This window comes from Sesamum indicum, linkage group LG3 (genome assembly GCF_026168435.1).
Source record: "Sesamum indicum cultivar Baizhima isolate 11 linkage group LG3, ASM2616843v1, whole genome shotgun sequence".
NCBI lineage: Eukaryota > Viridiplantae > Streptophyta > Magnoliopsida > Lamiales > Pedaliaceae > Sesamum > Sesamum indicum.
Genome location: NC_142659.1, coordinates 16,559,058 through 16,574,047, shown reverse-complemented (window position 1 = coordinate 16,574,047; position 14,990 = coordinate 16,559,058). Strand labels below are relative to the sequence as shown.

Below are 14,990 nucleotides of genomic sequence, written 5' to 3'. Positions count from 1 at the left end.
AAGAAAACAACTCCCCTCCTTGCTTTTTATCTCATCTTGGCAACCTTCTCAGGCTACTATCTAAAGAAATCACAAAATAAGGATCCATTTTGTCCAAATATTATATTAAATAATCTCATACCTACATTCTAACAACAAAATCTGTCTTCACAAAGTTCTTAAGAATCCACCATGACCTGTAGAGTCATATGCCATACGATCTTCCAAATTAACGATGTCATCCGGAAATGTGTGGACTATGAAAACAATATTATAAAGCATAATTTATGTGGTAACAGACTTCGAAAAACACTTCAACAACCCAGCAGTTGCATTCTCCAGGAATCACAGATAAAACATTAAAATACATACCTCCCCATGGCCAGTTGAAAATGTAACTGCACCTTCTAATAAAGGCAATAAGATTGATAGAATATCAGGTGGTGCTTTATCAATATCCTCGAACACAACCCAAAAACCATTCAGAACTGCCTGCCAATTATTATTGTAATAGACGTTACAACAAGATAGCATGGGACAGTACTTCTAACTGTATGATGTAGACTCCAAACCTGAGTAAGAGAACCAGGTTGCCATCTGAATTCACCGGGTTGCTCCGTACAAACATAACTTCCAAGCAGTGTTTTTCCATCAATCTGCTCGTCCATGTGAATCGCTAGAACTATTTTGTTTGAAGGGAGATGTTCACAATCAGAAAAGATTCCACAAGAAGACCAGTGCAAGAAAAGAACAGAAGACAGCTTCTATAGGATGGAGACATCATGAAATTCACCATGTTTGGAATTACCATCACATGAAGGTACATTTATGTGCAAGTGTTTGTCACCATAACTGTGCCATTCTATATCAGCTTTATCTGTAATATGCATAATCCAGATACAGAAACATAGACAAGTAAATTATTTTCTAAAAAATATTTTGACAAGTAAATACACCGTAAGAGTTGTGTACTCATTCTGATTGAATATTTTACTGCACATCCCTGGCCTTCAAAAATCATTTCAATGTCATCATTTCACTGCATATACAAGCATGCAGCTAACTGTAAGTATGAGATATAGGCTGACAGCTCCAGCTGCAGCCACTTGAACACACTGAAAGACGGAAAATTGAGAGCTGGTTCTGGAACCCTCTTTTTTCTTTGAAGAAAGATGAATAAATCCGTAGAAGTTACAACCGGTAGCACTCACATGGAGAGCCATCATACATTACATGATGTATGGAAGATGACATATTGAAGACCTGCTCAACTGGGCCCTTTACCAATGGCAAGTAAATGCACTTGAAGAAAGTACATTGAGAACTAAACATGCAACAAATACATATGCTTCTTAATTAGTGCAATAGAAGATTTCTGGTAACACCATTTATTGTCCCAGGACGGATGTAAAACTGTTTCACCTTGGTGTTCATCCCTTTGGGTGTGTTTCACACTCCATTTTAATATGTGCATTCAAGAAACAGATATCATTTCTCACCAAGTTACAAGTTATATATCAATGCCACATAAAGGGTTTGAAGACACAATAAAGTTGCCATCAGAAGTAGGCACTTAGTCCAAGTGGAATGGCCTTTGGCATAATATTCAATTCTGACACCTTTTTCATCATGACAATGTCGATGCATTTAACCTTAGTGATTCAAAGCCACTGCACAGCTTAATGTTATAACTAAATGACATACCTCTACTACCATAACTGTGGGCCCACTTGTTAATAACTGCAGTTTTCCCACAGCCAGCAGGACCATAAAGAAGCACAGGCCACCTCTGGCTCACAGCTAAAGAGACCATCTCAAAACATTTTGTCATAGCAGATGTCAAGATAAAGGGAACCCCACGATTCCTGCAGGAGAAGGTCCAGAATGTCAATAATTCTGCATACATTTGGGAGGCACAGAAATTGAACAATTTTCATTACAACAAACACAGGAGATAGACAGGGGAAGAGCAGGTCAACAAAGAATGAGGATAGAATCTGACTCCAAGCATACAAGTTGTACCCTTTGATAACGTTTCCTCAAATTAGGCAGAAACAGCATTGGAATATACAGAAACAACAAATGCTTGAATTCCTATTGCTTCTCATACTAGGTGAACAGACCACCAAAATACACAGCACATTGAAGAAATGACGGTCTATATCAATTGCACAAATCCTACCCTGCAATAGGCGTATCAGTCTGATTTGATGCCACGGTATAATCAACCATTGAAGGGCATGTCGACAAAGAACTAAGCCCGCACTGCTTTAAACAATGACCACTTTTGAGATTGACATTTTCTCCAACCATCACCGCAGACTCCTCTCCAGGGGGCTCAAGGTACCAACCCCCTTTTTCAAAGGATACATCCATACAAAATTCTTGCCAGCTGCAAAATGATAAAAAGAAGACCAAAAAGAACAGTTAATTTCATGATTTCACGGAGGAAGGATCACCAGATAAACCCCAGAAAACATTATTTTTTCACAATGTAGATCTCTTGAGCTTTAGACCAAAAAAATTTACTTTTCATTGGTAAAGTGTCATCTATTTTCTATGCAGTGCCCTCTCATAGAATAACCACTTATGTTGGAATTTTAGACGCAAAAACAAACACCACTAAAATTATTCATTTAGATAGGCGGAGCATATTACATAAATTCTGTTTTTCCTTGTTAAATGTTTTAGCGACTGTGTCTCCGCTACATCATATAAAACTCAATTTCTCGCTTGTTGGCTTATACTCAGGTTTTTTAATATTTTATGTAACTAGATCATAATCAAGAATACATGGTATTATCCCATGCTTCCCACAAATGACTCCAACCAAATACTTACAGAATCCACATAAAAAAATATTTCCGATCCTAATTTTTTTTTAATAAAAGTAACTTACCGCAGAAAACTCTGAAGAGCTTCTTCAGGACCAAGACCAAGGTTTGCAGATGCTTTGAAACTTAACCTCAAAACAACTGATAAAATACCTATGCTGCACCATCTTAAGTCAAATATAATATTCCTCAACATGGCATTATTTACCAGGGCAAGATCTTTGGACTGCTGTACAACATCCAAAATACAGGACCAATCCCACAACGTATTGAAAACTTCCGGCTTCAATATGAGAAAACGGTAACTCGCTCTGAGAACATTTAACAACTGATTCGGTCCCTAAAAATGTAAGGAAGTTATGAAAATGTCGCAGCAGAGAAGTGATGCTTAATCTGTAAAGTGTAGCAAAGAGATAAATTTGCAGGAAAAAAAAAATGAAGTTACTTCCAGAATCTATTCCGTTCTGCAAATCTAAGCAGCAGATATACACAATGAGTCCTCTAACTGTACAAGTATTTACGACCCAAAAAACCGACAAAATAAGCTATGAAATTTGCTATCAAACATTTTCAGCTTTAAAAATAGGCAGCAGCTAGTCACAAGCAAAGAAACATCTGTAGTCCCCACAAGCAAGGCTTGTACCAACCCGTCAACTATGTTAGTTCTGTTTGGTTAAACAATGTCTACGTGCGGCATAGCACAAAGATAAGATTGTTTGTTTTCCTAATGTCCCCACGAATACATTTGCAGGTACACAATAAATAGCACAATGTTGCAAAGCAGCTGTGAAGCAAATCTCAATTGCGAGAGATGTAAAAAGATGATTGCAAGATAGGGATGATTCAACAAAACGTGTTCATTCCACAAATGAAAAACAATCAAAAATAGTAGATTGCAGAATACCATAGCCAGTGCCTTGGAAACCGATTCACAGTGCATAATTCTTTCGAATGGAGCAGGGGCAACTTTAAAATAATTTAAAATAGACCTGCAGCAGGGAAAGGAAGATGTTATAATCATTCCCTGAAGAAACAGTAAGTAAAACAGGACAGATCAGTAACATGGGAAAGAGCTACTGATATTCAAACCACATTACCAGAGATCAACTGGAAAAACAGAAGATTATCACGTTATTTCCTGAATAACCTACTTTAATTGACCTCACGTCCAATTTTACAGTAATATTTCTCTATTAAACATGTACTTAATGCATTCTGCTTCTATTAATATCCTTACCCCTACTACTATACCAAGTGTCCATTACTCGCCTTGGTTTCTTTATACTTGTGTTTTCCAAATACCTTCCAGAAACAAACTGCAACTTGCAGTAAACTTACATTCGAAGTATATTAACCACACATTCTCATGTAAAAGAATTTGTGAAGACAGGGACAAAAAGAAGTCCCATCAAAAAAAAGATATCCAAAGAATTATCATACCCCAACAAGAAAGGAATCAAATCAAGGGCTCGGCAGAAGGCCAAGCAAGCTAGCTCGTGAAGACGCAACCCTTTCCCTCTTCTGACATAAACATCAATAACTCTTGCTGCTTGTGCACTATCAATGCTTTCATCTTCTCTAAGAAACCCATCTTCATCGAATTCTTCCATATAATTATCATCGTCTGACCTCAAATTCGGTACCAGATGAAGCAACCCCACCGTCCTCTCCACAATCTTCTGCGCTATTGGCCTAAAGCATCCCAGTAAAGGGATTGTGTAATTCGGATGCAGAACCAATTCACCCACTGCTACCACCAACTCTTCTTCCGTGATTTTGCTCCCCTAAAAGGCGGAAATCATAATAAACAGGTGATGTTATATTCTATATGCCATAGATAACTGCAAAGATCGTGTCTTTGAATACATGTTCACAAATTCAGTACCTTTTTTAGCAAATTATCAAAACAGGGTATCGACTTAAGCTTCGGACACCTGTCCAGAAACCTCTCCAGCTCCGTTTCGATAGAAAAGCTGCCGTCAACCGCCATTCACACCTTCAATATATCAACTGAAAATTAAAAAATAGAAAGAAAAACAAAAGGGTCCTTTAGTATTCTCTTTCCCAAGTTCTTAAAATTATCTCCTTCTGACTGAAATTCCAAAAGGACTCTCAACTTACTAATCTCAGGTCCCTTCTTAAAGTTCTTAAAATTCTATTCCTGAGGTTGTTCTTCCCCTGAGAGGTTTGGGTTTAAGACGGATGGTTAGGGTTTTAGCAGCAGGTTTTAAATATGACTAGGATAGTGGAGGCGGAGGCGAGGCGGTCAAAACTTAATTTAGGAAAAGAGTCGGGTAGTGTACGGGTTGAGTCCGGGCTGTCGACGTGAACTTGGATTTCTTTTTCTTTTTATTTAAAGTTAATTATATTTAGACCCGATAAAAATATAAAATTATTTTTTCTTCAAAAAAAATTAAAATTATATTTAAATATTTTTAAAAATTTATTATTTATACATGATCCTTTTCATTAGTTTTCGAATAAAAAATGCTGATGCTAGCAAAAAATTACATAAATTGTCAATTTATCATTCATAGAATATTCTCATATAATAAATTTATGTATATTAAAAATATATATAATAATATTAACCTTACTCCATATATATATTCCTTTTCAATTCTTTCTTGGTAGCCAAAATAATGTCATTTTTTCTTTATCAACAATGACAAAGGATTTGAAAGTGCAATTAACATCTATATATTTATTACACTCGTTGACTTTGAAGTCATTTGACAATATTATTTGTCGAATTTTTTTATGTTATTATTTAGAATCTTGTTTAAGTCTATACAACAACTTTATAACAATTCTCGAAGTTGTTTCACTAACTCATTATTTAAGAATGACGACTTATGTCCACTTGTACTTTTCCTCTTAGGATTTTCAAAAAACTTTTGCGGTCTTTGTTGAGCAATATATGTTGTTCAACACATCACACATGTCATTGAGGATGTAAAGTAATTCTATTTAGGAAATCCCATCTTTCTATGCATTCAAAGCAACCCTCTTTCAGGCATAGTTTCCCCTTTAGAAATCATAGGGGCTCATTTTACTTTAAAAATCTTACTAGGTTCAAATGTAGTGAAGTAGAATGATATGTTTTAATGTCATAACTTAAAAGTCATTGTCAGAGAATTTCTCCGACCTTTACCCTTGGCTAGTAATTTGTTATACCACGATTGGTTGGAAACTGCAAAAACTGAATTAGCAATCGCCAATTTAAAGACTTCCATAATACGAACAAATTATTGTCTTAAAATTGTTGGGATAAATAAGGGATATGCGGAATTTGTGTATTATAAAGTCGAGGTAAGAGTTAGACCCTTTATTTTTAAGACAATCATTGCTCCCATTCTAGTGCTAACGAAAACAGCATTTTGTTTTCCAAGATATAACAACTTATAATCTCAAAGTAGAAGCACAATAAATTTTAAAAAACGACCAACTAAATAATATTTTGGAGCTCTCTTAATAAAAAACAATATGCTTTTATTGTTAACACATTGAAATGCTCTTAAAATACATTCTAAATTGAATGGAATGAACTTATGAAAATGAAGTGAAAAGGGGAATCTATTTATAGAAGTTGGAAAAAAAATAATTAAACAAAATATCCAATCAGGAAGAATGTCTTTAAAAGATTGTGACATTTCATTTGAATAGACATATCACTTCACTCAAATGGACGCATCGTTTCATTCAAAGTGTTTTACCCAATGTTCACATCATTTCAACCAAATGACATAACTATCTGGTTGATTAGGTATGGTTGGATGATGATTGGGCGCTATCAATCATCATCCACGTGTCACGAGCTCGTTATGCGCCTCACAGCGTAACCAATCACTTATCACAAATTACAATAAAATTATTATTTAATTTATCATTCACCATTTTCTAACAAATTACGCTGCAGTATTTAATAATTGTACTATATATATAACCTCATAAGTTGAGTTTATTTTCAACTTAAGAACATGCTATTTTATACTATTAATAATAAATATTGCGTATTTATATTTATTTTTAGATATAAATAAAATTTTACAACCTTAACTAAAATGTCAATATTATATAAAAGCACCAGCACCTTTAAATGATAATCGTGGTATATTTTTAAATGAACACCAAATTATACATATTTAAATAAATAATATCCATATAGTTTTGCAGTTCTTATTTTCTGCACTCTAAGTTCATGTCTGTTTGTTTGTATTTTTATTTTTTGAAATAGTAATTAAAGTGAAAATATATTTATTTATACGTATTTTTATTGAAATTATACTAATTTAACACCATTGTTTAATATAAAACATAAATTTATTAACCAATCTAAACCTATTTTTGTTAAAAATAATCTATACAAAATTGAAGATGCGTTATTTTCCTCTGAAAATATATTACCTCATGCTAATTATCTTTTCACTAATTATAATCTAATAAATATGTCAAAATATTCATAATTTACATATGAAAATAACAAATATTTATAACAATATATTTTGAAAATTTAAGTTGGGTGGCCAATAACTCTTGTTCAGATTATATAGTAATTTTTTTTTTTATATTATCACGTGCTTTTTGAGAACGTTTTGATTCCCAACTCTCTTCTTAAAACTCGAACAACGATCTACATTTCACATCCAAAGTTAAACACCAAACCTCCCATAAAAAATTCAGTCCAAAATGGTTGGGTTTTGGGGACAACCTCATATTATTATTAAAGGTCGTTCTTTTTTTTTTTTTTAAATTTGTTATAATTATAAATAATTTTTTATTATTTGAAAAATTATAATCACTCTATGATAATGATTGTCTAACAAATACTCTTACATCGAATTATTACCAGAAAATATTCATTTGACGATTACTAAATTTAAAAAGATATTTCTAAATACTTAAAAGAATAAAATGGACGGTATTATATCCATGTGTATGTAACTGTGTAACCTGCCTTCGTATCCGCACTCGGCAGAAATCCAACTTTACAATCTGATCCGAAATTCACTTGACTCAATCAAAACCAACCCACATTCGATACTCCGAGTCTCAGTGTCCGCCTCCACCCCCCCCTCTCTCTCTCTCTCACTCCCTCCCTCCAATGGCGGCTTCTCCCATCTTCAGATCCTCCTTCCTCTCCTCCCAGCCGCTCTCCCACAACTCCTCCACGGTCCTCCCCACCTCCCATGCTCCCCTCTCCATCCGGGCCACCGCCACCTCATCTGACCCCCCCGCCGCAGCCCCCATCAAGCACCGCCGTCCCGCTGAAGAAAATATCCGCGACGAGGCCCGCCGCCACACTAAATCCCACAACTTCTCTGCCAAGTACGTTCCCTTCAACGCAGAGCCTGCCTCTACTGAATCCTATTCCCTCGATGAGATCGTCTACCGCAGCCGCTCCGGCGGCCTGCTCGACGTGCAGCACGATATGGAGGCGTTGAAGAAGTTCGACGGCGAATACTGGCGTTCATTGTTCGATTCGCGTGTGGGTAAGACCACGTGGCCTTATGGGTCCGGGGTCTGGTCTAAGAAAGAGTGGGTGTTGCCGGAGATTGATAGCGATGATATCGTGAGTGCGTTTGAGGGGAACTCGAATTTGTTCTGGGCAGAACGTTTTGGCAAACAGTTCCTGGGCATGAATGATTTGTGGGTGAAACATTGTGGGATTAGCCATACGGGTAGTTTTAAGGATCTGGGCATGACTGTTTTAGTCAGTCAAGTGAATAGGTTGCGGAAAATGAATCGTCCTGTGGTGGGCGTGGGCTGCGCATCGACTGGGGATACATCTGCGGCTCTTTCAGCTTATTGTGCCTCTGCTGGGATTCCATCAATTGTGTTCTTGCCTGCTAATCGAATTTCCATTGCTCAGCTGGTTCAGCCAATTGCCAATGGTGCTTTTGTTTTGAGTATTGATACAGATTTTGATGGTTGTATGCAATTGATTCGTGAAGTCACAGCTGAGCTGCCTATTTATTTGGCTAATTCATTGAACAGTTTAAGATTAGAAGGCCAGAAAACTGCAGCTATTGAGATATTACAGCAGTTCGATTGGCAAGTTCCTGATTGGGTTATTGTTCCCGGTGGAAACCTTGGGAATATATATGCATTTTACAAAGGCTTCCGCATGTGTAAAGAACTTGGGCTTGTTGATAGGATTCCGAGGCTTGTTTGTGCTCAGGCTGCAAATGCTAATCCACTTTACTTGCACTATAAATCAGGGTGGAAGGATTTTAAGCCTGTCAAGGCAGGAACTACATTTGCCTCTGCAATTCAGATTGGTGATCCGGTTTCTATTGATAGGGCAGTCTATGCACTGAAGAACTCTAACGGGATTGTTGAGGAGGCAACTGAGGAGGAGTTGATGGATGCTATGGCACAGGCTGACTCGACTGGGATGTTTATTTGCCCTCACACTGGTGTGGCATTGACAGCATTGATTAAGTTGAGGAATAGTGGGATTATTGGACCAACGGACAGGACCGTTGTAGTGAGTACTGCTCATGGGTTGAAGTTCACTCAATCCAAGATTGATTACCATTCCAAGGAGATTAAAGACATGGCTTGCCGGTATGCGAATCCGCCTGTTCAAGTTAAGGCAGATTTTGGGTCGGTCATGGATGTTCTGAAGAAGTATCTGCTGAGCAAAGATTCCAAAATGCATTAAGAGCTAAACTAGTTCTGCTCCTGTATTCCTATGACTCTTAAGCAAAACAGGTTAGCTGTAGGAGTTGCGCATCGTCTTTTTGCATTATCATTGTTGTTTGCTAATCAATCATGTACACCTAGAAGTTACATTGATGTTCCTGGATTTAAGTAAACTGGAAGCAAGGCTGAAAACTGATTGCTTTTCAGGAGCTGTATTATCAGAAGATTTTGATTGAATTTCTATTTCAATAAACTGTGTTTATCGATCATTTGCATTTTTGTGTGCTGGAAATACTCTCTATGTCTACTTGTTTCCTTCAACTTATTAGTTTTGGCTACCTCCGAATGGATAGCTTGCTTTGTTGATTTTGCTTGTGCTCTCTGTTTCTACAATAACTATGAACAGCATCAGGAGTTCATGCAGAATCCACATAACATTTGTATGAGGTGCATTTACTTTCACCTGCAGCAGTAATTACTATGCCAAGAAAAGAACAATCTTGTCTTGTAAGAGGGGAAACATATGAGTATATTGCATCTGATGAGATCCTTCTCTTTACATTACCTGTCCTCCAGTGATAAGCCCAACTCAGTTGAGACTGAAAATTCTGTTTATTGCAAACAACAATCGTCATTGTTTGCCACAGCTTTCAACCAAATCGTCCCTCTCATACACCTCTATATGCAACAACAATTGGAACGACAATGTTTTACATATAATAAGGATGTACAAAGACAGAGAAGCTCTCCAACACCACAAATAAACAATATTCCCTGTCTTTCTTCTTACAACAAACATCTCCAAGCATGTACAACTCCAAAGAAACAACACATGGAAGGAATACTGTGGACAACCAACATACACCAAAGAGGAGGAGCAAGTTCATCAATACATATATTCCAGCAACAGCACAATCAATTAATAGAATCTCCATGTGTGTCTCTTTCAATCCTCAACCTTTTACCTTCTATGACCTATCACAGAGGGAAAACAAATGATCATAATCCCTATTTTCAAGACATAAAAGAAACCAACATGTCAATTAGCAACAAATCAACAGTAGTACACAACATTTTATATATAAAATCTAGGAGCTTATAATTTTCTTTTTAAATAACTTCAGACAACCTATAATTCTATATTTTGGTATTAATGTAGCAAGTAAATTATGTCTAATTGTTTTTTCCCGAAATAGTAAATTCCATGAAAAAAGTATCTTGAAATTTATGTAGTGTATATGTTATTTTACCTGCAAAAGAGAAACAAAGAAATCAATCTTAGAAAACCCCTCACATCAACCACTTATACAAGTTTACTTTATTTCAAATAATGTGGATTTTAAATAATTTTTATTTTAAATTATGATTTACGGTTCAAAACCAAGTTTAACTTATAGCTTTGATTCAAATTCATACCATGCATAATAAACAAGCTTATCTATAATTTTTGCCTTCACAAGAAGTTATAACTTGAAATATTAGCAAGGGTAACATTTAAGATTTTTATAATATAAATTTACATAAACACCATTAACAATCATATTGTAGGGATATGTTAATATCATAAAAAAAATATAAAGAGAAGTTAATGTTATAAACAGTAGAGATAGGAGAGGAGGTAGCAATTTAAGATAAATGCCATGTGACTTTTTAAGCCAATAAAAATGAAACCCCAAATTTAAAAAATCACGTGAAGGTCATGTGATTTTTTCTGGTTATTAAGGCAAATTTCTGATCAAATGTGTACAAAAATTGAGTTTTTTTAAATTATAAAGGACTAAAATAGAACTCTAGTAAGTTACGAGACTAAAATAAAAATTGTCTGAAGTTAGAGGATTAAAATTGCTTTTAATCCTTTTTAAAATAGTGGAGAGAGAGAGAGAGCACGCATGATAACGTATTAACATAAATAATACTTGAAGTGATTTCAGTTCTTACACGATTTAAAAAACTCGAAACCGATGACTTGCCAAACTCTTCAATTCTGGCTGGAGTTCAGAATCTGGTTCCAGACGAACTACAACTTGAAGGTCTTCATTCCCAAGCTCCTCTTGTTGCTCTGCTATTTCCTTGACAGAAATGACGGCAGAATCGCTACACATTGCCAACTCGATCAATTCAAGTGTTTGAATTTCTGCAAAACCCCAAGGAATTTTCTTCAATTTACGTAAATGTCGAAGACAAAGGCGGTGGAGGCATGGAAAGTGGCTATTGTCCACAGTCCAGTATTCCAGATCATCAATATCAGTGATTTCCAACACACTTAGCCTGCGAAATTGCCCTTCAACTGTTTCCCACTCGGACCCTATAACAGAGTCCTTATGCAATTTGAGCACTTGAAGGAGGGGCAACGGACCTATCTTTCTTGTTATATCTTCCCATTGCAGACGGCAACCCCGCAAACTCAACTTCTTGAGCGAATTCGGGAAGCACAGCCTCTCCAGCATATCACTTCTTCTTACCATACTACTTAAACTGAAGCAAAGGGATTCTAGTTTCTGAAAACGGCCAAGATTCTCGACACTGTAATGCATAGAGGATATATCACTGTGACCAAGATTATTGAGACAATAAAGCAAAGAGTAGAAATCATTATAACATATTCGCAGTTTCTTGATATTGGGGATTCTCTTAACCACCGCTTCACAACATTCAAAATTCACAATCTCAGACATCTTTTGTAGGTTTGGCAACACAAACTCATCCGCGGTTAGATCTGGGAGACGAAGCAAATTCACATCCACATGCCTGAGTTGATGCATCTTCCAAATCCCGGGTGGAGCATCAATAATCTTGCAATTAGTCGTCCTTAAAATCAATGTTTGCAAATTCCAGAGAAGGTGCATTGAAGAAGGACATGCATGTCCTAACCACAAATTAGCACCTAAAGCAAGGTACCGCGAGTTAACTAGCTTGAAAATATCTCCTGTTAGACCCCCATCCTCTCTCCTTAACTCAAATATATCCTCTGAATAAGTATTTTTTAGTACCCTCAGCAATCTACAAGAAGCTAAGGGGAGAGCTTCCTGAAGATCGCATGTCAAAGAACGAACAAGTTGCGCTGAGCGCAAAGCTCTATGAAGATCGTGTCTATCCTTTGATGAAATTTTATGAACAACAATGCGGCGATTGGTAGTTATGGCTTGTCCAATTTCAAGACTAGAAAGAAACTTCTGTTTCTCAGCTTCTCTTAAGCAGAGGTCCCTCAGGAGATCATGCATGCTGCAAACTTTTATTTTACCAGTAGATCCCATCATAAGGGGTACGATGAGATTTCTGTCTATAAGGTCTTTCAAGTATTCCTCTGCAACCTCTTCTAAGCTTTTTCCACTAATTGGTTTGAGAAATCCCTCAGCAACCCATAGTTTTCTAAGCCGTGAGACATAAGTCATGCTGTCTTCAGGGAGAACTCCCATATAAAGAAAACATGGCTTTAAATGTATCGGCAATTCCTGATAACTCGTATATAATATTCTTAAACAACGTTCGTTGTCCTCTAAATTTACAATTGAACTTAAATTGTCTGCGATGTACTTCCAATAACCTTGTGCCTTTTCCGACTTTGCTAGGAGTCCTCCAATCACAATCACTGACAAAGGAAGACCATTGCAATTTCTTGCAACCCTCTTTGCAACTTCCTCTAATTCAAGAGGGCAATTATCTACTTCTCCAAACACAATTTTGCAAAATAACTCCCAACTTTTGTTCTCGTCCAGAAAATACATCCAAAGACCATAAGAGCCACTTATTTGCAAAGCCAAGTTTGATAGCCTAGTGGTTATCATTATTTTACTTTCACTGTTGTTGTTTGGAAAGAATAATTTTACATTGTCCCACGCCTCAATACTCCACATATCATCCATTATAATCAAATACCTTTTGCCTGCCAAACTTTTGTACAGCATTTCTCCTAATTCCTCTTCACTCATAATTTCCATGGTCTCTTTGCTCTTTTGAGAAACAAGGTTTAACAAAATTTCTCGAGTGTTATATTCTCGAGAAACGGTAACCCAAGCACGAAAGTCGAAGTATTCCACAATAAGCGGATTTTCATAAACATGTCTAGCAAGTGTAGTCTTACCAATACCTCCCATGCCAATTATAGGGACGATTTGGCAACCAGATTGTTGTCGGGTGAGCTTATCCATGATGTCATTCAAAATATCATCAACACCAACCATGGCCTGCTTCTGACCTGTTAGAGGAGATGAGCTTAGTGAACCAGCAGGCACTGAATTTCTATGCAGCTGATCATGGACTATTCCCATGCTCTCCTTAATCTCAATCACCTCGTTCTTTATGAGATCCATGTCTGCTATTACTTTCTGCAGATCTTGATAGAAATGGTGATCAATGGAACTGATGTTTTCCCTTGACGTAGTTGTGGACTGACCATCAAGAATTTGATCCACTATATGGGATTCAATTACATCTTCTGCTGCATGAGCTGCATCTGCTATGCGAACCATCAAACCATCTTCGTAATCTTGGGTGAGTCTGTGTGAATACTGTTCCAGAAAATCTTGCAAGAAGGCAACATGTTCTTGGAGGGATTGAAGCTGTTGTTTGTCAAGAGAAATTGGAGGGCGAGGGTGATGCTGGATTGGCTCTGTGGTTTGTACAAGAGAAACTAGAGCTGCGTAAGCCGTTGCCATCTCAGATTCACTCTCTTCTTGCGGAACTGAAACCGGAGAGATTTGTCACAAGCAAGTCAAGAAGACTTTGATGATGGAATTGTCAATTATTCGGAAGTGGAACTCTGGCCCTTCACAGCTGGGCTGCTCCATTTTAATATTTGCGAGAAATGCCAAGGAAACTCTCCTTGGCCGTTCAAAGGAAAAGGCAGAATCAATTATAAAATGGAACAAGGATTGGCGGGTCCAGGACCAAGATCAGGAATCTCCACAAAAAACTTCATTAACGAAAATGAAATGGAACCTGGTTTTTTTTACCCCTTTCTTTACATTTCTTTTCCCTTTTTTTTGGTTGTAAACCATTGATGGTTTCGTAAATAAAACTAAAATAGATTGATGAAGTTGAGAAATAGTGGGATTCAGCCGTTCTTTGTTAGTCAGTCGTGTACACCAAGAAGTTATGTTGAGTGTTCCTGGATTTAAGTAAACTGGACACGGCCAGAAATTTTCATTGCTTTTCAGGAGCTGTATCATCACAAAATCTTATTACACCCTACAAATTAGTTTATATGTGTAGCAAGTTTAATAATGTCATGAAAGATATAAAGATTGATTCGTGTTTATATAATAGTAGAGACCGGAGCTAGCAATTCAAGATAATATAAAGGTTTGGAGTCGTTTTAATTCAGAAAAGTTGAAAATTATGACTTGCCAAGCTCTTTAATTCGAAGTTAAGCTCCTTCTAATTGAAAACTTCAACTCGAAAGTCTTGATTCCCCAATTTGCTCCTCTGCTATTTCCTAGGAAGAAATGATGCAGAATCGCTGCATCCATTTAACTTAATCAATTCAAGTGTTTGAATTCCTACAAAACTCAGAGGAACGTTCTCCAATTT

The 14,990-nt window shown here is 36.7% G+C and overlaps 3 protein-coding genes across 6 annotated transcripts in view; 1 reads left to right on the top strand and 2 right to left on the bottom strand.

Moving 5' to 3' along the window:
• The window catches only part of LOC105157851 (midasin-like protein), a 39,036-nt gene extending 33,953 nt beyond the window's left edge, over positions 1–5,083 (bottom strand). For 3 of the 4 annotated variants that reach the window (XM_088878815.1, XM_088878817.1, XM_088878818.1), the window contains exons 1-9: positions 4,935–5,083; positions 4,699–4,823; positions 4,254–4,597; positions 3,718–3,802; positions 2,879–3,153; positions 2,162–2,371; positions 1,684–1,844; positions 552–661; positions 352–471 (exon numbers count right to left, since the gene is read on the bottom strand). In XM_088878815.1, the coding sequence (XP_088734941.1) occupies positions 352–471; positions 552–661; positions 1,684–1,844; positions 2,162–2,371; positions 2,879–3,153; positions 3,718–3,802; positions 4,254–4,597; positions 4,699–4,803 (1,410 nt within the window). In that variant the 5' untranslated portion in view covers positions 4,804–4,823; positions 4,935–5,083. The remainder of the gene's footprint in view (positions 1–351; positions 472–551; positions 662–1,683; positions 1,845–2,161; positions 2,372–2,878; positions 3,154–3,717; positions 3,803–4,253; positions 4,598–4,698; positions 4,824–4,934) is intronic. The other variant, XM_088878816.1, reaches the window with a different exon arrangement.
• A 2,697-nt stretch (positions 5,084–7,780) lies between these two features.
• Positions 7,781–9,730, top strand: LOC105157786 (threonine synthase, chloroplastic). The gene has a single exon (XM_011074259.3). It carries the CDS (start codon positions 7,918–7,920, stop codon positions 9,478–9,480), a length of 1,563 nt encoding a protein of 520 aa, XP_011072561.1. The 5' UTR covers positions 7,781–7,917; the 3' UTR covers positions 9,481–9,730.
• Positions 9,731–10,054: 324 nt separating this feature from the next.
• LOC105157785 (putative late blight resistance protein homolog R1A-3) lies at positions 10,055–14,555 on the bottom strand. Its single transcript, XM_020692190.2, has 2 exons — positions 11,402–14,555; positions 10,055–10,436 (listed from the first exon to the last, which is right to left on the bottom strand). The coding sequence occupies exon 1, from the start codon at positions 14,114–14,116 to the stop codon at positions 11,405–11,407; it is 2,712 nt and encodes a 903-aa protein (XP_020547849.1). The 5' UTR covers positions 14,117–14,555; the 3' UTR covers positions 10,055–10,436; positions 11,402–11,404.
• Between the last annotated feature and the right edge of the window lie 435 nt (positions 14,556–14,990).